This window comes from Denticeps clupeoides, chromosome 8 (genome assembly GCF_900700375.1).
Source record: "Denticeps clupeoides chromosome 8, fDenClu1.1, whole genome shotgun sequence".
NCBI lineage: Eukaryota > Metazoa > Chordata > Actinopteri > Clupeiformes > Denticipitidae > Denticeps > Denticeps clupeoides.
The window spans coordinates 7,000,599-7,025,169 of record NC_041714.1 but is presented as its reverse complement, the minus strand read 5'-3'; the positions used below and the strand labels follow the sequence as shown (position 1 = coordinate 7,025,169).

Genomic DNA, 24,571 nt, shown 5'->3' with positions numbered 1-24,571 from the left:
GTCATGCTCACCACAATCAGAAGTGTCCCATGGACACATAAATTGCTCTCAACTCATAGTAGGCTACGTACAGCGCAGTTCATATTTCAATGTATGGTTATGCTACAGTTTTTAATACACATAATATAGTATTATAACAATTATAAATTAAATTGCAATATTTGTCAAATAAATTGTGTTTTTTATTGTTCAGCATTAGACAGCACTAGATACCACTGTGCAAAATGGAACAGTGCAATAATAGATAGTATTTTTTAGTCAAGATAATATTTTTTGAGAGACTCGAATGTTAAATATTTTGATTGATTGCTATTTTCTTTGTCTATTACATAACCTCACACGTTATTTCATTGGCATAAATGCAATACACCTAAATTTTTTGTGGCAGTGTACAAGTTGCCAATTGATTTTCCAGTTTGCAAAACAAAAGAACTATTGTGCATTTAAAAATAATATATATAAACATATACTCTTATTCTACTGTAACTGAATGCTTATACATTATTTATTTTTATATCAATTAAGTATTGAGACAACGAAAGTGTGTGTGTAGCAATGCTGGTTTACCTATGAGGCCATAGGACAGGAACTTGTTGACAGAGGTGAGGGCGAGGCCTGTGATCGGTCCTGTGGTGTCTTCAGAGCGAACCACCTCCAGGAAAGGCCGAAGAAACACATTGGGCTCCACATCTGACAGAGCTGAGAACGAGAGACAGACAGATTAAGGCAAAGGTCATAGTCATCCTCAAACACTGCAGGTATGAATGATCCTGTCTGATGAACAGGGTAATGAATTATCGGCAGAGCACAGAGTCTGGACTAACACACAAACGAAGAAAGAGAGAGAGAGCGATTCAGTGAATTTCTCATCGCTGGAAATGTGAACCTTCACTGGGTTCGTGATTCCATTATGATTATCCACATTACGCTTACGTCAAATAAGTCAGTGAGATGAGAGTCTTGTTTACATGTACATGTGAACCAGCCGTTTTTCTGCCATTCGTGGCATCAGGTAAGTGTTGTATGAATGAGACTGTTTTTCTGCTCATTGGAGCAAATCAAAGAGTCCACACGGGTGTTCAGCACCAGTGTTCAGTCAGCTACGTGTTCTGATGGAGTCAACCTTTTCTTGCCGTACATTTCTGCCAAAATCCTGACAAGCGTTTAACAGCGAAAAGCAAACGGCAATCGAACTAAACTATGTAGCGCAGTAAAATAGGTGTGTGGTGTTCAGATGGCATTCATTTCGAACGAACAAGGTCTTACAAGGTGCCGCTGTACTCAGATCAGGCAGCCAGTGACCACCAGTAGTACTTTTTACTGAGAACTTGTATGCCAAATTTATGAGAATTTTTAAATCCTCAAACATCATTATGATATTATCGATTATGATCTGCACTGCAGAATTGGCCATATCTGCATCGCAATGCTTCAATTCATCACCCAGATGAAGGCCTGTCTGTAGGATGGATTTGGTAGGACAGGGTGGGGGTGTGGTGGGGCTATGCCTCAATACAAAGGGAGGACGTAAAAAGACAAACATACACAATTCAAAACATTTGTGTGAGTCAGGTCTCAACCAAACACCACTACCACTGGCATATGGGAAGCCTGAGAACACACACACACACACACGCACACACAAGAGAGAGATTGAAAGACACACACGCGCATAACTTCAAAGACTTCAATGGGCCTCAGAAAAGTCTCTGCGGCTCGGCAGTGTGTTTGGAAATGAAATCTCAGATAATTTAAAAAAAAAAAAAAAAAAAATCTCTATGCTCTCCTTCATCAGACGCCAGAGTGCATTAAACTGAACTCACGGCCCCTTCGCCTGAGAGTTCTGTTTTCTTTGTTACCCTGAGAAGGCACTGGGGTCACCACACAGGATTTGGGCTTGTTCGCTATTTCAGTAGCATGAGGGAACGGCCAGAGGTCGAGGAGAGGTTCAAAAATGAAATAAAGAGCTAGCTCAATCTCATCGTGCTACAGAGAAAGTCCTAGAAGGCTGAGTGAACGAGGAGAGGAGGAATGGAGGGTTATGGACTGAAGAGTGGAGAGTGCTCAAATGAATCTGTCAATAGCGGCTAATAAAGACTTTATCTCTCACACACACAAACACACTCAATCGTGCTGCATTGATCCATTCTGCTTCTATCGGTTCTCTCCCCGTCCCTCTATGAAATAAAGGTTAAGATAGGAGATGTCTCTCAGGCTGAGAAGGTATATCAGTGGTAATGAGAATAGAGCTGGACGATCCCCCACTAACCACAGTGACCTCCTACTGACATTGAGTCGCGAGAGGGGCCGCCTTCTCACTCATTTACCCTGATCCCACAGTATTACCACGTCACGAGGGTGCAGAAACGGACAAAAAGTCACTTGGACAGACCGACTGAGGGCACTTTCACACTCTAGTTCATTTGCTTTGGTCCAAATCACTGAGTTTTCCTCTTGGTTTGGTTCTCTTTCAGACAGGGACAAATCGAAGTGAATCAAAATGACGCAAAATAAAAAAAAAATCACACAAAAAATGTCTCTCTGCTGATTGGTCAGATGTATTGCCACAGGAACAACAAGAGTAAATACAGGAAGCAGATCTTCTGTTGTGGACTGTCCAAGACATTGAACTGATTTCATGCTTTTTCCACTTTAGGCAAAACATACATTTTGAATGTAGGCATTAATCATTCGCAAATGTGGGGAAAAAAAACGACATTTAAATTTAGTGGTTCCCTCCTGCTGAACTCAATTCTGTCGATCTGTGTTTGTTGTTTTTCCCTCCGTAGGAAACAGTTTGCTCCCCGTCATGTGACCTGTGCTGCTGGGGTGTTCATAATTCATGGTTCTTAATTTCAATTCCAAAGAACTTTATTTGTCCCGAGGGACAATTTAGAAGGCACAGTGGAGCAGCTCACGTATATCACTTGTTACAATAGACACAACATACGACACACAATAAAAATTTCCTTGTATTGCACTATGAACAATGATGAATAACTACATAACAGGAGCAGTAATGTCCAGTTATTTCTCATTGTTCAATACAAGGACAATTTTATTGCATGTCTGTTAAACCATGTGATTTAAAGTTTGCGATTTGATTCGAATAGACTCTCATCTTGTGGGTCTCTGTGTGGTTGTTTTCAATGTGCACCCAAATGTCCTTCAAACTATGACACATGGTGCTTTAGGAAAAAATCCACTCACCTTAAAGAATGAATTGTCCCCATTTGGGGAAAAAATAAATGCTGTTTCCATTAGTTTATCAGCAAATCCATCCTCTCTGCCTAATATGTTGTTCCAGTAGTCATGGCGCTTCAATGACATTCAAACATTTTGTGCATTTAAGGCCATTTTTCAACAAATTTCTTGTGTGTGTGAGAACATGCAATCAGTACATGCTTATTTGAGACACAGAAAGAATAAGCGTGTGTGTGCATGTGATTTGTTACAGCACACATTGCACACATTCTGTTGCTGCAGGCCTCCTCCAAAACATTTTAAGACTGCCGGCTCCATTGCTAAAATGCTGATTTAATGTAACGTCTCTTAAAAGATCAGTTTGTGTGCGAGAGAGAAAGTGACAAACAGGGTACACTTAACCTACCAAAATACCTTTAAATTGCAAGGGCGACCATTACTTATGAAGAAATATTCTGTGAATAATTAAGAGAAATCATTGAAAGAATTAATGCTCTACGTTTTTGATTAATGCTCTACGTATCTAACTAGTCAGTATAGTCAGTCTGCTATATTGAGAATTATTTGCATTCCTACTATGAGCTCACAATGAATTATGTAACTTGACACTATGAACATCTTGTACTGAGGTTGTGGTGAGGCCTAGAAACATCTTGAGTCACCAGCTCTCCTCATGAACCATTAGTACAGGAGTAAACACAGGACTCAAGGCAGGAGGCCCTGGTCATTTATTTCATGAACAGAACTCAAACGAACAAAAAAAAAAAAGATGGACAAAAGCACAGTTAAAGTCAAAACTGGAGCAAGTACGCACAACAGTGTACCAGATGAAGACATCAATCATATAAATCTGGGGAATTAAATACTACCTTATATACTGTTTAAAAAAGCTTTCCCATAATTCACCCTGAAAACATCACATTCACATCATCAGAATCAATCCAGAACTGATCCACTCCCTCTCACCCTATGCAAATGGCACACATTTGGCTGCGGTATTTAAGCTGTGATCTTCACACCACAAAAAGTCTGAAGTTTCTGTAACGACCGACTCCTTGACCAAAAACCAAACACTGATGATTATTGATCTGAACTTGGCCGCTGGAATTACATGAGCAAGTGTATGTGTGGTCAGCACTAACAAGGCCAGCCAAGCTAAATGAAATCCTCAGAGAATATCCATCTTGAAAAAAAATGAGGTAAAAAAAAAAAAAAAAAAAGACCTATACAACAGATTTATCCATCTTTCGGGAGGTTTGACGTATGTCAACTTAACCCCCCCCCTCCCCCTCCTTCCCCCACTTCTCCTGTCCATGAAGGAAATTGGCACTTGTCGAAGACGGCAATTAGGATGTAAGGTTGGAGGAAGCGAGCGGGGGTCTGTGTGGTCATTTGGACCACCCCACCCTGCCGCGCCGCGCCATGCTGCACCGCCTGCGGAAGCTCCTTCAACAATGCTCGGCACTGCCTAAAGAGGCAATTTGAAAAGCCCCGGAGAAATTAAAACTTTTGGCCGGGCTTGTGAAGTAACCGTCTGCAACTTGTTTTCCTGCTCCTTCTCACCGTGGTCGTGTTTTCCTGCTGGGGGATCAAATATAGTTTGCATTTATATACAGAGCAGTTGTAGAGAACAGCCCAGCAGCACAGGTCACATGACGGGGAGCAAACCGTTTCCTACGGAGGGAAAAACAACAAACACAGATCGACAGAATTGAGTTCAGCAGGAGCGAACCACTAAAATATGGAATTATGGATATCTGAAAACCCGCTGCAGGTCCGTATGTCTACAGAAGACACCCCCCCCCCCCCCCTCCAGTAAAAGCCCCTCATTCCTTCACTCCAGGCTTTGTTTATGATATTAAAAACGGGCTGAGCTGCAGCGCAAACAAACTAACAGCAGGCCGAGACGACCTTTCACCCCTGGGGCTCTGTTCAAACTGCCGGGTGGACCGCCACTGGACGGCGACTCGGGCTTCCCCCCATTCTTTCAACACTCAGACACTACAAACAAGCTACAAACACTTACACTTGTATTCTTTTTTCATGAACTGTCAAATAATCAATAAAAAGAATATTATTATTAATAGTGATATGTATGCGGTTACGGAAGAGGTGATTTTACAGCAGGAAACTGCTCCGCACAACGTATTCATTTTTACACTTGAAAAACCACAAGTAATATTACCCCACCATGATTATAATCCACAAGCCAGGTATCATATATTTAAAAAAAGTGTGTGGGTTTATATGTATAATAATTGTATAGTAATGTATAAAAAAAATTAAATAAAATAAAATTATAAATATGAAATTAAACGTTTTGCTATGTCAGCTCTTATCTAATGAGGTCTTACTGAATCCAAACTGCTTATTGTTAAAAATAACCATAAGAATAAAATCATATTAAAGATTGCTATAATTATGTAAAACACAATTGGCGCACATTTACTGAACACACAGACACAGAATAATGAATAATTGCAGGATATAATAATAAAACATGACTTCATTAGTGATCCCTGCTCTGGTGGGAGCGGCTCGCACCTGTTACTCTCCACCATTTCGTGTGTTAAACTTTCTACATACTTTACACAGAAGCTGCATTATTCCCATATGACCACAGCACACTTAATGTGTTCCACAGTCAGAGGCCTGGCATGATGGATAGTCTCCAGACACACACACACACACACACACACACACACATTCTCTCTCTCTCCTTCGCTCAGAACTCCTTACGGTCAATCAGCTTAAAATGGATGTCCTATCAGGCAGTATTATAAATTGTTTGAAAAATGGTAAACATACTGCTGCTGGGTGTGTGTGTGTGTGTGTGTGTGTGTGTGTGTGTGTGTGTGTGTGTGTGTGTGTGTGTGTGTGTGTGTGTGTGTGTGTTTTGATGCTCCCTGCACAGTGCATTATGCAGTGTGATGTCCGGGCTTCCTGTTAAAATCAGACCATGACAACAGGAAGCTCCTGGTACATAAATCCAATCCAAATGTCTAACAATCTCACTCTCCCCACATACTGCACGTTTTTTTGTGTGAAGATAATTCCTTGTGTCACCACACACTTCACTGGAATCTGGTCAGATACTATGAAACTAATCTGCTTTAAAAAATAAATAAATAAATAAATAAATAAAAAATGTTCTCTATAAATCTACTACTAGTACTTGCCAAGTGAACAAAGTTCATCTTTCCAAATCAAAATGTAATTTCATGCCTGCTCCAGTGGCCAGTGTATTGGACACCAAATAGAGGACAGTGGGCCAATCGTTTCTTTTATGAAACAAAAAAAAAAATTATACTTCCAAATTTTGACATGCTTCGCCCTTCACACGAGCCGTTCCCGCATTAGCGCCTCTATTTAGAGGCAAAACAAACAGCGGCAGGAAGAGACACTTTCCGTACCAGAGCAGCCGGACCTCTCCTCTACGTCCCCTTCAGAACCCAGAACACGTTGAGAGAGGAGCGAGCTCTGAGCGGGGTGAGGCCGAGTGAACTGGAGTGATGCTGGAGGCAACGGGCAGAGTTCGGGTGTGGTTCGGGTGTGCTGATGTTGGCGGCTCGGTTGCAGCATAAGGGGTTAAGCGATTAGCACAGGATAAATGGGCACACATGCTCTGGCTCGGACCAAATTTCACACCCCGACCGATGACTACAACGCTCCACAAGTGCATGGAAAAAACTGGGGGCGGAGAGAGAGCAGAACACTGGGGGTGGGGGGGTGTGGAGGAATGGAGGCACGAGGGAAAATGAGGGAAAGGGGGAGAGAGGAAAGGGGGCGGGGGTCCTTATTTGTTTCACCTGCTATATTTTGTCAGTCTGCGCAAATCCCTGGGGTTCAGTGAGAATCGGTCAGTCCTCCTGCTGTGCCAATACAGACGCATACACACACACACACACACACACACACACACACACACACACACACCACACACACACACAATACAGAGTCTACACAATCTACACACACACACGTATCTGGATCTATCGGTGCACTTCTACATACATGTTGGCAATCAGTCCGAGAACAGAGAGGAGTTTCTGTCAGCTCTGCGGGCTGCTACATGCCAACTAGGGGTGGGCGATATGGCAAAAATAAATTCTCTTTTTTTCTTACAGTTATATCACAATTATCACTTTTTAACTATTTTGCAAGTTACTGAATAGTACAACCAAACTATTTTCCTGTAGCAAAAATATATGTAGTCTAGGAGCAAAACAGCATTTGGGCCAAGGAACATTTCTAAACAGATTTTAATCAGTTTGCACAATTTTGACATCTTTATTTAAGGTTGAATAGTCTATGTTAATCCAGCACAAAAGAAATCTTTTTTTTAATTAAATGGTAAGAAAACTCCACTAAAGGGTCTAAAGTGCGGCTGGACCACAGATCACTGGTTGGAGAAAGGCATTCAGAGTACAGATGTAGACTGGCAGTGCTGGAGAGGTTTTTGCAGCTGGTCAGCTCGTATAGCAGATCCGGGGCTTCTGTGCTCTCTTTCCATCGCTTGCTTATCCTCTGACATGGAGCGCCTATCTCAGAAGCCTGAGTCAGTGTGGTTTGTTTCGGTTTGGTACCCTGTTGTCTCTGTTGCCTGTGGTGTGCCTGTTCCCCTAGCTTCTATACTCCCAGCATATCGTTTAGCATCTTAACTCTTTTAAGTGGTTGAAAAGGTCATTGAAAAGGCCATACAATGCACAAACCTTTTCTCTGCACATTTTGCAAATAATGACTGTTCCTTATTGTTTGCGAAAAACCAGCTCCATATCAGCTATGAAGCATTTTTTTAGGGACCAACTAATCCGCTTTGTTTTAACTTTCAGCCATGTCTTCCCACTACACTCTGAATGAAACTGTATGAAGAAGTGAGAACTGTACATCAGTGCCATAGTTCACTTTTTTTTGGCTGAGAGGAAAAAAAAAATGTAGATTGATAGAATGTAGTCTATATTGACAATACTACAATCTCTGCAGATGAAAATCAATGCTACTGCCCTAGCCAGAATCAGAATTTACAGACAGAAAGCTGACAAACTGACCTTTTAGAGGAAGGCATACTGACCAAAATAAGGCATATAATGTCATTCACTTAGACTTCCAGTAGTTCAGTGCTGGGTTTGCTCCAAGGCTTTTTGTGGCACAAAAAACAATGCGGATTAAGCTTTGAGTTGACAGAAGTCAGTCTGGAAACAATCACATTTCATCAGGGGTTATTGTGGGGGTTCATCAGGTTTCAATTTTAGGCCACTACTAATTTACAATGCCATTTACACTAAGATTTACAATGAATTGGTTAAATTCCCCAATCACTAAAAAAAAAAATTGCGTTAGATTAAAGACTCAAATCTAGCACATTTAAACATCTAAGGTAAAGCAATGTAAAATAATTCATGAGAAGAACATGGTCATGGGTGAAATTCAAGGGAGAAATTGCTAAGATTCAATAATTCCCTTGTTGTAACTACCTTGGAATATTGTGTCCGGGTTTGTCCAACACCACAGAATGATTTCTGGCTTTAGACGGTGGTCTTACGAGGAGAGTAGTAATTAGTCCCTGAAGGAATAGTCTCTTTAAAATCAGAAGTATTGGTGTTATTTGTCCAAGGCAAGCTTGTTGTGCGTCTTCTCATTTTAGGTTTTTGTTCCCTAAGAAGGAAGTCCAGCGGAGCTGCCTGGCGGCATGGTATGTTTACGGATGCAGCATTTAAGCATGGTCCCACGCCATAGGTAAATCCTAAGTGTGTGTGTTTTATAGAGCACTGCAGTGAGGTGGCTGGATCAACCTGAAGTCAACTAAATCACGAGCCCTCGCATTAAACAGGATTAATATTAATCTGAACCGTTTCACTTCTCACACACACACACACACAATGACCAGACATTCTCTCACAGCATCTCATACTGTGAATGTCGGCTTTTCTATCAGACAGGTGGCAGCACTGATTCATCTGAACTGGATGAATGGACCATGGAGCTGCACAGAGCAGCTAGAACATGTTTCATATTCAGCTAATCCAGTAATTAATGTAAAGAATCAATCATTCTAAAACTTTGGGATTAAGAACTAGTGTGCTCATACCAATTTGCAAAAGTAGACGAAAACCTAAAAGTAGAGAGGAAAACCTACCGGAGCACCAAATTATGTAAAAAATTAAGAGAACTTCCACATCCACCCCCTCACCATGGTAACGTCTAGTGACTATGGACAATAGTGCGTAGTCGGGGGTGACATTTCTGCATGGTGACGTGATGGCACCGAGGCCGGCTGCACTGCTGGACAAACATTAATGCCTATCGGGTTTACATCCCAAGGGCAAACTGACACGCTACGCTCTCTCTCTGAGAGGGAGAGGGCGGGCGATGTCTGCTGTGGCTTAGCAGGCCAAGGCGACAACTGCCATAAACGACTCCCGGCGGGCTCAGCGTCTGATGTTGGGAGCCGCATGAGAAGGAACCGGGAATCCTTCAAAAACACAGATGACGCAACGGACGCTGGACTCAGGGTTTTTTTTGAGAACCGCACTCAGCTCATTGTGTGAGCAGATGAGGGTTGAGGAAGGCCAAAAAGCGGGACTGAGAGACCGGGCGGTGGGGGGGGCCCAGTGAAAGAGAGCGTCTGGCGTCACGGTGAAAGCGTGCAGCGGCGGGCGGCCCACCGCCTCGGCCGCACTGTGTGGTAACAGGGGACAGCTGAGTCCGCGGGCGCCGCTCCAGGGAACACATTATCTTTATGAATCCATGACAAACTTCTGTCCGACGGCCCCATTGCTGTTTGTAAACAGGAGAATGAAGGGAACTGCTGAGCTAGTTTTTGAGGTCTTTAGAAAGGCATGTAATTAAAAGAAAACTAGATACGGGGCCGCCATTCCTGATCAACTAAACGTTATTTCAAATAAGCATCAATCAGATCGAACCATTTTTCAAAAGATCATCTTTCTTTGCAAAATAGACTCATTTTAAACTATGATATGGAAAGCAAAATCAAAAAAAAAAAAAAAATTCTAAAAAGTCTCAGCAGAAGAAAAAAACCTTAAGGTATAAAAATGTACTTCTCACTGTTTATAACGAATAAATGTCTTGTTTTTAGTAACGTTTAAACCAGTTGACATGTCTTACATAGGAAAACAGTTTTTATATTTGATATACAAGTTATTTGATATACAAGTTGTAGTTCATTGATCACTAAAGTTAGCAAAAAAAAAAAAAAAACATTATACATGAGAAAATGTTTCAACAAGTAAATAGGACATCCATACTTTTGTAAGGGCCTATATTTCTCCCCTCCATCAGAGCGATTTGGGTGATCGCGGTTTATTACATTACTTCTTCGCAGCCGGCCAACAGATTTCATACAGAAGTTTTAAAGCAGGCCTGCTTACATTACGGGCTTAGAGAGGATCAGGCGAAAGCGTTTAACGGAGCGTTCGGCGGGCCGGACGTTCGGACGCAGAGCGGCTCGGATATCTGCCACGATCTCGTCAATCTGTGTGATTGGCTCTCATTACACTGCGCTGGACGGAAACATTTAAAAAGGATGCTGCTTCACGGTGGAAAATAATAAAAAAAAAATTAAAAAAAAAAAATAAAGGCCAAGACCCCCCCACCCTTGCCTGATGAGCCCTTTCCAAAAAACCTCTTTTTTGCAGCCAGTTGCGACTCTGTGTCGTCCCGCTGGCCCTGCACACGCAAGGCTGCGCCGATGTGATCCGACTGCCATCAGTGTGGTGGAATGCTGAACTCCACATTTTTCCCATTCAGCAAGGAAAAGCGGCCTTTGAAAACCAATCAGCTAGAAATGTTGCTTTGTTTTTATTTTCGACTGAACTTCCTGGAATCTATTATGGCGCTGTCAGGCCTGTGTGTTTAGCTGTAGCAACACGCGGCCGCCGCTCACACACTTGCGCCGCTGGCCCCGTCACCTCTCATAAACAGCAAAACAATCGGGCCGGCGCGCTTTTGTAACCTTTAAAGAAAAAAAAATTGACCCTGCGTACGAGCGCGACTGTGTGTGTGTGTGTGTGTGTGTGTGTGGAAGCGTGAGCGAGAACAGATAAAAGCATAGCGACCGGTGAGAGACCAAGCTTAACAAAGTAGCTGAGAACTCTGTTAGTGTGTGTGTGTGTGTGTGTGCACGCACACATATATGAGCCCAAGCAAGCAAGAGAATGTGACTGAAAGACAAAGGCATAACTTGGGGGGGGGGGGGGGGGGGGGGGGGGGGGGGGGGGGGGTGTTGTATATGTGCAGCACACATGAGAAATAGTCCTTTCGCAGAACAGAATCAGTCACCATTACAATAAGTCAATATTCATTTTAAGATTTATATCTGAATATAAAAACGTAGAAGCTACATTAATTTTCATCCTCACCAATAAACTACTCTGGGAGAGCATGAAAGGCTTTGGTCCTGCTTCTCTCTCTCTCTCTCTCTCTCCCCCCATTCGATTACATACATATATGTACATACTGTATTTATATTCACAGTATTTATAGATATTTTATCACACTGCGGTTCTGATTTCCAATCTGTGCCAAGTAGTGATGGTTTTCACTTCAGGCTCTGAAACTCATCCTCCTCCTCCAACCTTCCACATCCAGTCCATTCATCAATCACCACTTACTCAGAGCGCCTGCATGGCTCTCTCCTATATGTGTTTGTTTTCCTTGAGACACGTGTGTGTGTGTGTGTGTGTGTGTGTGTGTGTGTGTGTATGGGTTATGGGGAGACTGCTTAACTTGCTATATTAAGTGCAGGTCTATGCATCTCAGTCGTTGAGTTGTGAGGATTCTGTGCCTTGAGCTCAGGATTAGGGTGACCTACACTTGACTCCACTGTAAGGCCGCAGTTCAGTACAGTGTGTGTGTGTGTGTGTGTGTGTGTGTGTGTGTGTGTGTGTGTGGTGTGTGTGTCTCTTGCTCTCTCTTTCACACACACACACACAGACACACACACATACACAGCATCAAAAGCGAGCCTATCCTCAGCTCTAAGCCGCCAGAAGCACATCGATATAGATAATCTTAACATTTTTATGGCAGAAAGCCACACCCCAAACATCAAACATTTAAATAACAGAAGTACAACAAATGTGCTGTTTTTTTGGTTTTGTTTTGTCCAAATTATGACTACTTTATGACAAGGATGAACATGTTTCCCCTTCTTTGGAACAAAACACATGGTGCATGTTCAGAAAAATAAACCCAGTGGAGGTTAGTTGGTGTCAAGTGCTTCGTGTTTGTACTTAAAACCAAACCCTTGTTCATAGGGCTGGATACTGATGTAGCGACTACCGTTTAGCTGCACCCCATTAAAGCTGGCTGTAAATGCTGGCCTATTAAGTATTTTTCGCCAACTGATCTTGTCGGGCAACTTTGTAGCTGAGATTAATGACATCATAAAGGGCAATCACTATTTTGATAGCTGCCGTGACTGATGCCATTTTTTAAACAAATGTACTTCGTAGATGCACTCTATGCTGTATAGGGGCATATGTGCAACGCTGCCAGCTGAATATCCGCAGGTCTATTTTGCCTTCAGAGCTCTCATCACCTCCTTGTTGTCCCCGGTTGTTAGTGCGCCCCCCCCGCCCTCAGCTGCGTGCCTCCCCAGCCCGCCCCCCCCCGACCAGGCCCCCACCCTGTCAGCATGCTGGCTTTTGGCAAAACTCGAAATCGGCCAGCGATGATCCCCGAGTCTATTTAAGACCCCCCCCCCCCCCCCCCCCTCCAGTCAACAGGTTCTGGATGACAAACCTAGCCCCCCTCCTCCCCCCACCCTCGCATGTCGCCTCTCTGCCGCACTAATTCATGCCCCACCAAGCCATGGGTTTTTCAACTGCCTGTCTCTGCCAGCGCCAAGACGGTTCCCAGCCGCCGCCGCCGCAGCAGCAGCTCCGCCGCTCAGCCATGCCTTCGTGCTCAGCTGCCCTTTGAAAATAGACTCGGCCTTTTATTCCCCTCCAATCCCAGACATCCACTTGAAAGTTATTGGCCGAGTTGTGTGTAATGCGTCGGGCTAATTGTAGAGCAGGGCGACAGCGGGGGTTTGTTTCAGGAGCAGCTGGCCTGACGGGTGACACACAAAGTAGAGGACATGACAAAGATTTGATGTGACGTGTCTCCTGACACACAGACAAAAAAAATGCTGCTTCAACTGATACAGTTCATGGGATATGAACATGGGCTGCTCGGGGTGGCAGGAATATTGGTCTTGTCCAAAAATGACAAGAGGCTCAACTAAAAATCAGTAGTTACAATCAGTAGTTGAAAGTGAAGTGATTGTGAAACACTGCAGCACAGCACACGGTGATACAACAAAATGTGTCCTCTGCTTTTAACCCATCACCCTTGGTGAGCAGTGAGCAGCCATGACAGGCGCCCGGGGAGCAGTGTGTGGGGACGGTGCTTTGCTCAGTGGCACCTTGGCGGATCGGGATCTGAACCTGCAACCTTCTGATTACGGGGCCACTTCCTTAACCACTAGGTCGCCACTGACCCAAAAAGTTACAGGGACACTCAGGGTTAAGTGTCTTGCTCAGGGACTCAACGGTATTAGGTGTGGGTCACCCGCTAGGCTACTTCCACCCCTTTTTGTCCCTTTAGGTTCTAACAGGTGATGAACCCACAGGCCTCAAGTATCGGTTGATTTTCATATGCAAGATAAATAAACCTGAGCAAGTTCAGTGGCAAATAATAAAACTAGAAGTCTCAATACATTTTTAAAAGTTGAAGTATATTTATTATATCAATATCAGTTGACATCAAAATTGTCTGGCTTATTAAAAATGTAATTTTTGTCAAACCTACAAATAACTGGGTATTATTAAGCCTTCAAAGCAGGTTTTCAATTAAATAATAGTTACATGCTGCAAATTATGTGATTGATGGATCATGTTTTATTGGGATTATAGATCCCAATCAGCATTTTTCCCAATCCAATCCAGATATAAACAGTAGCCCAACTTGATGGCAGTTTGTTCTTCATCCTTGCAGCGGTCTGCAGATCACGTCACGTCCGTGACACGACAGACCCAGGAGCGCACCTACGGCTATAATAGACCTCGCTTCGATCATGGTTTTAGAGCTGGCGTCAATGACAATACATCGCAACATGCCGAGGTCAAAGTTCAACCAAATACACAGCTACGTGAACAGAAGCGCTCTTCAGATGCGCATGTCATACAAAAAAAAAGGGGCTTTCAGGGCACAGCACGGTGCTTGGTGTGTTCGGTCTGAAAGTGGATCAGGATTGGGAATACGACAGACAGGGCTATGTCAGATTCCCGATACGTGAAATCAAAGAATATGCGATTGGATCCGGCCCATCCCTTGTGCAAACCACAACTATTGCTTACTGAGTGTACAGAAGAAATCTGTTTGAAAGTTCAGGTAGGGCTTTTTATGTGGTCCAATAATTTATAGAAATCTCAAAATTCTGAACCGCCATTTAAGCGTGACCATTTACACAGCATTTCAAATTAGATTTGATTTTTTTTTTTTGCTTTCCAACACTCCCCTCACTCAAGGTTGGGGCTCCCACAGTGAGAACTTCAACATGAATTAATTTAAAGTGAATTTATTTCATGGTCGTGTAGTGTAAACAAGACATAGTTCACTGCCAACTGAGACAGCACAGGTCAAATTGTCAATAAGACAGAATCTTTCTTTGGACTTTGTCTATACGCACTCATGCATCTCAGCAGGAGATGTCAATTTGATTAGATGTGTGTATAAGGGCCCTCATGGTGACAGACCCCTTATGGGCCATGAAATAACAAGCAGGTGTGTGTGTGTGTGTGTGTGTACGCACACACATTGCCGGGGTTATTAGGCCAGTCCATCACAGCACTGGGGGATCCGCAGTGGGACACCCTAGGCTTAGGCCACACAAGCAAGAAGACTGCATCTGGGCCATACTAATACAGGCCCTTATTTCTGCCGCATCTATCCCCCAGCGGCGAAAACCCCCTCTTACTGCGGCGGCTGCAGCTTACCAGCTCGTGGCCCTCAGTTGAAGGGATTAGCCCAAACACCGGCAGCAGAAATGGCTTTATTGTGAGTCTGCGAGCATCCTCATACTGTGCGGGCAAATGCACATTCTTGGAGCATTTTCAGCGAGTAGCTCTATATAAAAACGAGGTGCCACTAGCAAACTAGATTTCTCAACATTAAAAAAAAAAAAAAAAAAATGCATGCGTTGGGACATTACTGATTTCTGTAGAAAAATACATAATAACCACGTGTCACATTCACTAGTTCACCAACCACATTTCTACAATGAAAGCATTACTAATCTACTTACATGTCTGGCTCAGTAGTGGGTGTGATCCTGAGAGGACCAAGGGATATTAGGAGTGCAGAAAAACAGAGGAAACCAATGAGATTGATGATGCTCTGCACATGGCAAGTGACGTAATGACAAGAGGGGTATCGTCACCCCTCCTAGAAGACATTTATTTATAATAATTTTTATTTTATTTTTTTTTTAAACTGTGTTCTGGTTGTCAGAAATAATTAACCACCAACAATAAAAGGGACAATAATTTAAAAAGCATTTGCAATGATGTAAAGATTTATTCTCACAGTTTAATAAAATAATAAATTACATGAACAAATTTTTCAAAAAACAAAAATAAAAATAACATTTTAACAAAGTAATGTGTGAAAAGTAATAAACCCCCTACAATAATAAATACTATTTATTTGGCTCACCAAATGCCATGAAAACACATGAGTTTTACAGGGGAGCAGCAAGTCTCCCCTGCCTTCCCCAACCCCGAATACGGTAGGAGTGGTTAACAGACTGAAGTGAGACTGAGGAGCCAGCCTGGTACACGTCGACAGAATGACAGTCCACGTAGTCATAATATGAACCGTGTCATTTGGCACGATCTGGTTCATCATGCAGCCATAGTTTTAATATGTTTTACTGTAAATTCTGCACTCTCCATGCCCTGTATTTCACATAGCACTGCAATCATCTTTAATCTATCCACCCCCAAAAAGTGGTTCCCCATTTTCATCCCCAAGTCATGTACAAAATGACCGAGACAGTAACATATAACAGTCAAGTCACATGGTCTTGCTACTGCAGACTCTTTAAAAGTTGCGCACGGTGCAGCTCTTATCAAAGTGACACTGAAACCAAATATCAGATGCATGGAGATTCTTTTTTTTTTTTTGTTGCAAAATAATAAATACATAAATAAATTTTATAAACCTCATGATTTTATGTGCGTAACACAGTGTACACAAGTGAATACGCCGCTGGCAGAAGCAGCCACATCCGATCCCGGTTCCCCGCGGCCCAGGAGAGAAATCTGCAATGACGGGCATACCAAATGCGCAGCGCTAAGAGCAACCGGCGTTTGAGATGACTAATTAAAGGGGGAAAACATTCGGCCGGGAGGCGCCAACAATACGACACGACATTAAATGTCTTCCATGCATCAAAGGCTGAATGACAAGTGGCGCCCTAAATATACCCGCGGCTCGCACCGCTCAAATTTAGCAACGGCCCCTCGTTTGCAGGTCGAAAGAAAACACTTGGCACCTCCAGAAACTGCCGATACGAGCTCCTTTCGCCAAATCCGGGAAAATGCCAACTACGTGCCGCTTTTCGCCGAGGGTGCCCGGCTGGGACAGGCGGTGGCGAGGCGTCCCTCCGTAACGTCTGCGCGCGTGGGCAGCGTGGCGCAGCACGCCCCGGTGGAAGCAGGACTCGGTTGGACCCGCCCGCGCGGAGCCAATTACCACCTCGTAAGAATACGCTTAGCGGGACGTTAAAGCCAGATCCCCAGGGGTGCGCGATCGATAAAACGCTGCGGCAGTCCGGCCTGCAGGGTCCTCGCGCCGCTCCACCCCGGCAGCGCCACCCCGGCGGCGCCACGGGGCCGTTTTGTATGCAGAGGGCAGAAAGTAATTAGTGTCTAGTGTTTGCTCATAATCATGCGCTGTGCTGAGGGGGGATTAGGAGCGCAGGGGAGAGGGACGCAGGGAGGGCGGGCGCCAGCGTCGCCACCCATCCACCCATCCATCCATCCATCCATCCATCCATCCATCCATCCATCCATCCATCCATCGGGTGAGGCTACTGAGGGGAAGAGGCTATTTGGGGCGGCCAGATTCTCACGTGACGGCGTCCTGATTTGATTTGCACGTTTACCAGGGTAAAGAAAAAAAACGGACAAATGTGACCCAGCGAGTCTCGATTTTACGTCATGAAGGGGGTAGAGAGAGTCTCCGTCAGCAGAACAAGTGCTCTGGAGAGGACCTGAGGGGAAACCACTCCGCGAGCAGGTTTGGGGCTGGTGCCCTCTGCCGCTGTCGGCGCCGCACGGGTCACAGGCAAGCGAGGCCATGATTGATGGGTGGGCAGTGGGACTCTCCCAGACTCTCAGGCCGCAGTGAGCGCCGGTGAGATGTGGGGGGGGGCGGCAGCACATGTGCCCCTAGCTCCCCTTCACACACACACACACACCGCGGCAGAGCCTAAGCCGCTCCTGTCAGTCCCCGGTTAGAGGCCTGTTAAATGGGCAGATTTACAGCCGCGGTGCCGGGCAGAGCGGGCCATGTCAGCCCCTCCCGCAGGGAAACAGAAGGTGGGGTGGGGGGCATTAATCACAAAGAACGAAAGATGTTTTTACTACGTATGGACAGGGGCCCTGCCACGCTCGGCAAAACGCCCGCATCCGTGCCAACCATGGGTGGCAGTTGGCACACCCTGACCCGAGTCTGTAAAAGCCCAATGGGACGTCTAGAACATACCCAATGCCACCAGAGCGAGAGACCTATTATTACAGCCAGGTTCGAAACGTCCTAGTCACTCCCAATCAGGCCACGGTGAAGGCTGTCGACTGGCTGTCTGTGCCCCCGGCACCAAAGAAATGGGCCAGTGGACAGTGTCTCCTCAGAGGACGTTCCTTTCAGTTAATTAGATTCCGAACAGGAGTTGAAAGGGAGCGAGTGTTGGGAACCCGCCCGCCCTACTGACTGGAAGCGTGTTAGGGGTTCAGCGCCTGCTCGGAACGTCAGGCGTGTCGCTGCCCAGGGCCTGGGTGAAGGAAGGCCCACACACAATACTTGACAGGGGCAGTGGCGGCCTACCGGATAAGGAAGCGGCCCCCCGTAATCAGAAGGTTGCTGATTCGAATCCCGAACCGCCAAGGTGCCACTGAGCAAAGCACCGTCCCCACACACCGCTCCCCGAGGGTGATGGTTAAAAGCAGAGGACACATTCCGTTGTGTCACCATGTGCTGTGCTGCAGTGTTTCACAATGACAATCACTTCACTTTCACAGATTAAAGCCCACACCGATCGACGCCTCGCAAGGACTGCTGTCCTAACGCGGATTACGTCCCCGTCCCAGTCAACATGTCACGCAATCACAAGGGCACGGCTGGTGAAAGAGGAGGGGGGGGGGTGAGCTCGGCTCATTTTCAGCCTTGCCCTTACAAGACAATCTGCGAGCGATCCTCCGTTCAAGGCGACGGTGCGGTAATTACCAAAAAGGTCAGCACGCGGATGATCAAAGAGACGCCGGTGATGAGACGCATTGCCATTCCTAAGTCCTTCCGGCAATATCCACTCAATTAGGGGTGTGCCTGTGAATTTCGTTAATGTAAAGGGGTGAATTCACCGGGGAAGCAGAGACAAAAGAAGCCTGTCAGTCAAACCGGGGCTGGGCTTTGAATCTGCCAAGCCACCAAATCTCCCAACCTGTATATGTGTGAATGAAAATGAGAGGATTTAGTGGCACCAGTCCGTCGGAAGACCTGACAAAATCTGACCTTCCAGTCGGAAGGGGGAGGGAGGAGTGGAGGATTTGGGAATAAAAACTATATTGCAGGCGACTGCTGCATAATAAAACCGTAAGGGGAAGGGGGGGGGGGGGGCGTTTGGTTTCAGAACAATCACTGGACCAATGGCTACGTTCTGAGGTCCCTCCTGCCTACCGGTGCCGCAGGACTTTTTTTCCTGACCCCCCCAGTAGAATAAACATGACTGGAATAATGCAGCGGGGGATTGAGCCAGATTTCTCCGTTTGACGGATGCACGGAAAAGCTGCTGCATGTTTCATCTACAGAAACGGAGAAAGTCAGAGAGGGCAGGAGGAGGATTCTGTCTGTTCACACCAGAGAATGTGTGTATTTAGTGGGTTTTCAAGAGTGGGGGGGGGGGGAAAAAACAAAAAAAAACTGTGAGACTGACCAGTAACCCCCTATTGTCTTCTGGAAAACATGACGTGAATTTGCATATATTTACAGCACTGCTGGTCAGATGTGCGGTGATGTTAATACCACCTTCAGCACTTCTGATGCACGTGGTCACAGTGCTGTTCTCACCTGATCCCGGCGAGCATCTCCTGCAGCCTATTTATCATGAGCAGACGATGTTTGTTTGCAATTCCTGAGCAGCGCAGGCTTAGCAAACACATGTCCAAGGTCAGGAACTGTCATCGACAGTCTACTCACCCGCGGCTTCTGCAAACACACGCACACACACACTCACACAGAGTGCGAGAATGCTGTACACACGCTTACAGATGTGCATGGAGCACATCTGGAGAAGGACTTTCTTCTGACGAAGAAAGGAGGGTTGAGGTGGGTGCCTTGCCGACCATCTACCTAACGATTTCAAGGTTTTTTTTTTATTTTTCGCTTCGCTGTTGGTGGGAAAAAAGGCAGCCAGATGTGTCAGCATCAGCGCTTCCCTGGACTCCTCATCTCTAATCCAGAGAAACTCCCACTCGGACATCTCCAAGTGGCAGCTGCACACACAAATATGTGGAAAGCACTCAATTTCACACGGCGAGGACAGAGGAACAAGTGTTCGCTGCAGAAAAATCCACCCGTGTGCAAGACCCGTCCTGAACCCGGAGCCCCCAGGCCAGCCTGGGCGGGTAGGACGTGCATGCTGAGATGATACGGTGGGAATAACAGCAGCAACTGCTCCATCACGGTTCCCCCCTGTTTTGGCCAATCAGCACCCATGGTTTCAGAAACACAGAGGCCAGTTCCAGGACTCGTCTTTTTTTTTTTTTTTTTTTTTTTTTTTTTCCGGGCGAATGAGACAACACTTCCTTTCCCAGAACAATTTATCTGCGCGGCTGACAGGACTCCCTGCTATATTTACCCGACTCAGCCTGCCGACGATGAACTTGCAGCTGCAGCCGCGCACTTGGCCCTGTCCATCACGGCCACGGGGCGGCCAGGAAGAATGGAACCTTCACTTCACGTTGGGGGGAGGGAGCTAACTGAGCCTTTGGGGAGTGGGACACATTTCCTTCGGCGGCGTCTTTTGTAGTAAAAGGGGAGAGATGGAATACACAGTGTGAATGGAATTACCCAGCTTTCATTAGGATGACAGCTGGGACAGCAAAGACTGCAGCCCACCCAGTCTAACTCACTCACTCACTCTCTCTCTCTCACACACACACACACACACTCTGTCTTCTCTCTCTCTCTATTCCACTTCTATTCACTTCTGAAGGGAACAGAAAGATTTAAAAGTCAATAATGGTCGTAATGAAATAAAATAAAAACAAGGCTTGGTACAACTGTATGAAATATATAGCAAACAAACATTCTCAACTTCTCAATTGAAGGGCGTGTCTCTGTAAAATCCCAATGGTAATCAGAAACTTTTATTAGATGAAACTGACAAAGAATATATAAATAAGAATGATAAAACCCACAGAGTCTAAATTAACAAATGCACGAGGAATGTATGCCATAGAAATGGAATAACCGGTTTATATTATATTAATAATATAACTATAACTGAACTGAGAAACAGAGGCATAAGCCCCCCTCCAGAAAGCCATCCCAACAAACACAGGACTAATTATTACATCACAACAACTAACACTCTCAGCGGGAAAAAACACACTCTCCAACCTACACACAAAATCACACGAGTGAGGAGCACAACGGAGCCGCTGAACACGGGCGGTGTGTGTCACGAGGGAGGAAGGCCCGGCTTCACGCGGCCAGGCACCTCCGCACCAAAACTCTGCACAGAGGAGTAAAAGTGCAGGTGCTGCGTGGGGAAATAAAACCTGCAGTGACTTCAGTGAAGACCATTAAAGGTGAAGAGCAGAGGACCAAAACACTCAAACCCACTGCCGCCTCGGTGAAGCAAGGGTAAAATAATAGAGGGAAAGACACACAGACACACACACACTCACACACACACCTCAGTTCTAGAGCGTTGATGCACTAACAAGGTCTTTGGTGTTTAGGAGGGGTGTAGGGGGGTGGGAGAGAGCGTGGTAGATTCCTCCCCGGCCTCTAACACAGCCGCGCCTGTCTGTCTCAGCGGCCGCAGAATTCCCTACACAGACAGACCGAGAGACGGATGGAGGGAAAAAAGGGAGCGGGAGAGACAGAGAGAGAGAGAGAGAATAGACAGGAATAGGGAGCAGAGAGCTGGGACTCCTGTTTCTCTTTTGGTCCCTTTCCCCTTTTAGCAGGCATCCCAGCATGCATCATATTGCCACACACAAATGTTATTAACTGTAACAACGTTGTTGATGCTAAACCTATGCTGGATTGTTGCCTATGCTGGAAAATGCTAGCTTTTCTACTGTGGTATTCTGGTCTTGTGATTTACCAAATTACAGTTTATAGACACACCCACAGTGGGCCCTGTTTTCATACCTCCACTGCTCACACATCGCCAGGAAGGATTCTGACGCAGAAAGGAATAAGAGGATAAATGAATGTACCCATGTGGGAGGGGCATGTGATGAGAATTACGATGTGCTGAGTCTCCGGTGGCACTCTAATCGGTTCTAACCGGCGTCGTTCATCATCATATTCACCCAGGTCACAACGCTGATGTGTGAAAAGGCTCAAACAGAATCAAGAAGAGACACTACAGTCAGTCACCTTACTTACTGTATGTGTCCACAGCAGGGAAGAAATACACACTCGGAACAACACTGGCCTTCGAACGACACATCTAATGAAGACAAGACAACGAGGATCGTCTTATCATCAAAAACACACGCCGATACACTGTCAATGCAGTTAAATGCACCTCGATCTCGGTCAGAATCAACAGCCCCTTTCTGCCGTAGGGTGTGTACGACACTGCAGTACGGGGTGAGGCGCGTTTAAATCAAAATGTCTAGTACCACTTCATGGGAACCAGGAGCCCTGAAGACCAGTGACTGGTCAGACGTCATTCGTCATTCAGCCTTTTACAACAGTTCCTGCCGCTCGCAGCCTGTTGCTGAACTGATTCTGTTTATGGGTCATCCGGTCCTACTAACATGTCAACAAGATCCTTCATTTTTTCCTTCTCTCTTCATTCTCAGTGGAAAACAATCATGGGTCCAGGTTCTCCAGCCTTATATGAGTGTTGTGTTTTCTTTATTGTTATTTAACTTATTGAGATGCAATAATTACATGAGTCATCTGTTGCTCTCGCTGTATTTCCGACTCAATAGTCGGACAAAACTCTAATTTCACAACAATTATTTCGTATTATTTTAGCATTTTGTGATGATGGACCATGGATTATAACTTCTCAGATCCAACGTGTGGCCGAAGTCTCCCTGTGTTCTCAGGTACAGATGAACACTTGCACAATAGAGCGTAACATTTACTCTGGCGCTCTTGCTCATTAACGGGCATTTGGTTAACTGATGAGCAAACACTGACAGGCTTCCATGGGGTTCCTCAAAATGATAAAACTGAATAAAAAGAAAAGCCCAACAGTAAGACATTGGGAAAGATAATATTGACCGATGTTAAAGGCCAGCCATTTTCTCAGTGGAAATATTGAGCACAGCTGCTTAAATAGGGCTTTATTCTTTCCATAACCCCAGTGAGCACGAGCAAAGAATTTCTAAAATGGTACAATCAACCACGTCAACGAAAGAGGCACTGGGGTAAATTGCCTTAAAAAAAAACAAAAAAAAAAAACCCACCTCCACTAATGAACGCTTTCGCCTGCAAGGTCCGTTAGAGGATGTTTCCTTACACAATAAGGAGTTGTGTCAATCTTTGGCTTCTTCACGGTATTATATACGGATATTAATAAATTATGTGCTTGTACAGAAAGCATCCAATTATAAAGCGTCCAATGACACTTAATTATAGATCTTGCAGAATGGTCTCCACTATCCAGTGCTTTCTACACTGTGAAACCTAAATTTATTAACCCGTTTAGAATGTTGTTGACTCTCTTTTAATAACATGAGTCACCAAAGAAGCTTTGCTGGTAAAGATAAATTTTCCACCACTGCGCACTTGCACGAGCCATAAAGCTTCACAGTCCAGCTTCTGTAAGCTTCACTCGCTCAGCATGAGAGGTAAGGTGATACAGCAGCTATGCGCTGTGCCAGTGACTGTGATTCATTAGATCTGAGTCGGTGACAGATATGATTTATTACAGGATAGGATTCATTATCACATGAAATGGCTAACCTTTTATGTTGTTGAGGACCTCCTTCAAATGGCTGAAGCTGTTGAGCAGTGGGTCTTGTTCTTCATCCTGCCCCAGAAGTCACATTACCAAAATAAAATAAAAAAAAAAAAAACTCAAAATTTCATATGGAGTCTAACAACCTTCTCAAAGATGGAAAACATACGAGGGGAGTGTGGGTGCTCCTAGAGTTTCTCTTGATGGCTCCAACGACAGATGATATCTCCCCTTGAACAATGTAGATGTTCTTGTCCACCATATTGAAATCTAAAAGAGAAAGAAAATGTGATTTTGAAGAATGTGTACAGAGACATAAATCCTTCTCTTTCTATGAATACCATCCCCTTCTGCAGAGGCCAATGGATTCAATCCAAAAGCCAAACATTCCACTTAGTCAAAGATAACTCCCATGGCACAGATCAGTCAGCATCTCTGAAATGCTGGCAGAATTGTGTTTCTGGAGGTATCCAAAACCCAGACGATTATAGTACAGTCAGTCTTATGCACAAATGCACAAAATAAAAAATATCCACAACCTAATGGCCCAGATGGTCACATTCGCAGCACATTTATTCACTTTCCACTGACATCCAACACTGCCAGTCAGGCATAGTGACACCATTCTTCTTCATCATGATCTTTCATTTACTGGGACACTACTTTAGCAAAGAAATTAAGTCAGTCAGTCACTGATCTAAATTACCGACTTTGGGAATGAGGCCTTGTCATCCATCAATTAAATAACGACAATGGGACGTGCCAAGTTTGACAGGTCCTATGTAATGTTCCAAAGCATTGAATGACATGCATGATAATAAAGAGAAGTTGCTGTCGACCCAATCTCAAGGGGCAACTGCTGTTATAATAGCAATATTTGCCAGTTAAAAGGACAATGGACTTGCAGTGTCACACGTGAACCATGTG

The 24,571-nt window shown here is 44.8% G+C and overlaps 1 protein-coding gene across 7 annotated transcripts in view; it reads right to left on the bottom strand.

Moving 5' to 3' along the window:
* Window positions 1–24,571, bottom strand: part of gbf1 (golgi brefeldin A resistant guanine nucleotide exchange factor 1) — a 49,778-nt gene that overhangs the window by 24,150 nt on the left and 1,057 nt on the right. For all 7 annotated transcript variants that reach the window (XM_028988137.1, XM_028988139.1, XM_028988140.1 and 4 more), the window contains 3 exons: window positions 23,814–23,914; window positions 23,650–23,716; window positions 568–699 (listed from right to left, as the gene is read on the bottom strand). In XM_028988137.1, the coding sequence (XP_028843970.1) occupies window positions 568–699; window positions 23,650–23,716; window positions 23,814–23,906 (292 nt within the window). In that variant the 5' untranslated portion in view covers window positions 23,907–23,914. The remainder of the gene's footprint in view (window positions 1–567; window positions 700–23,649; window positions 23,717–23,813; window positions 23,915–24,571) is intronic.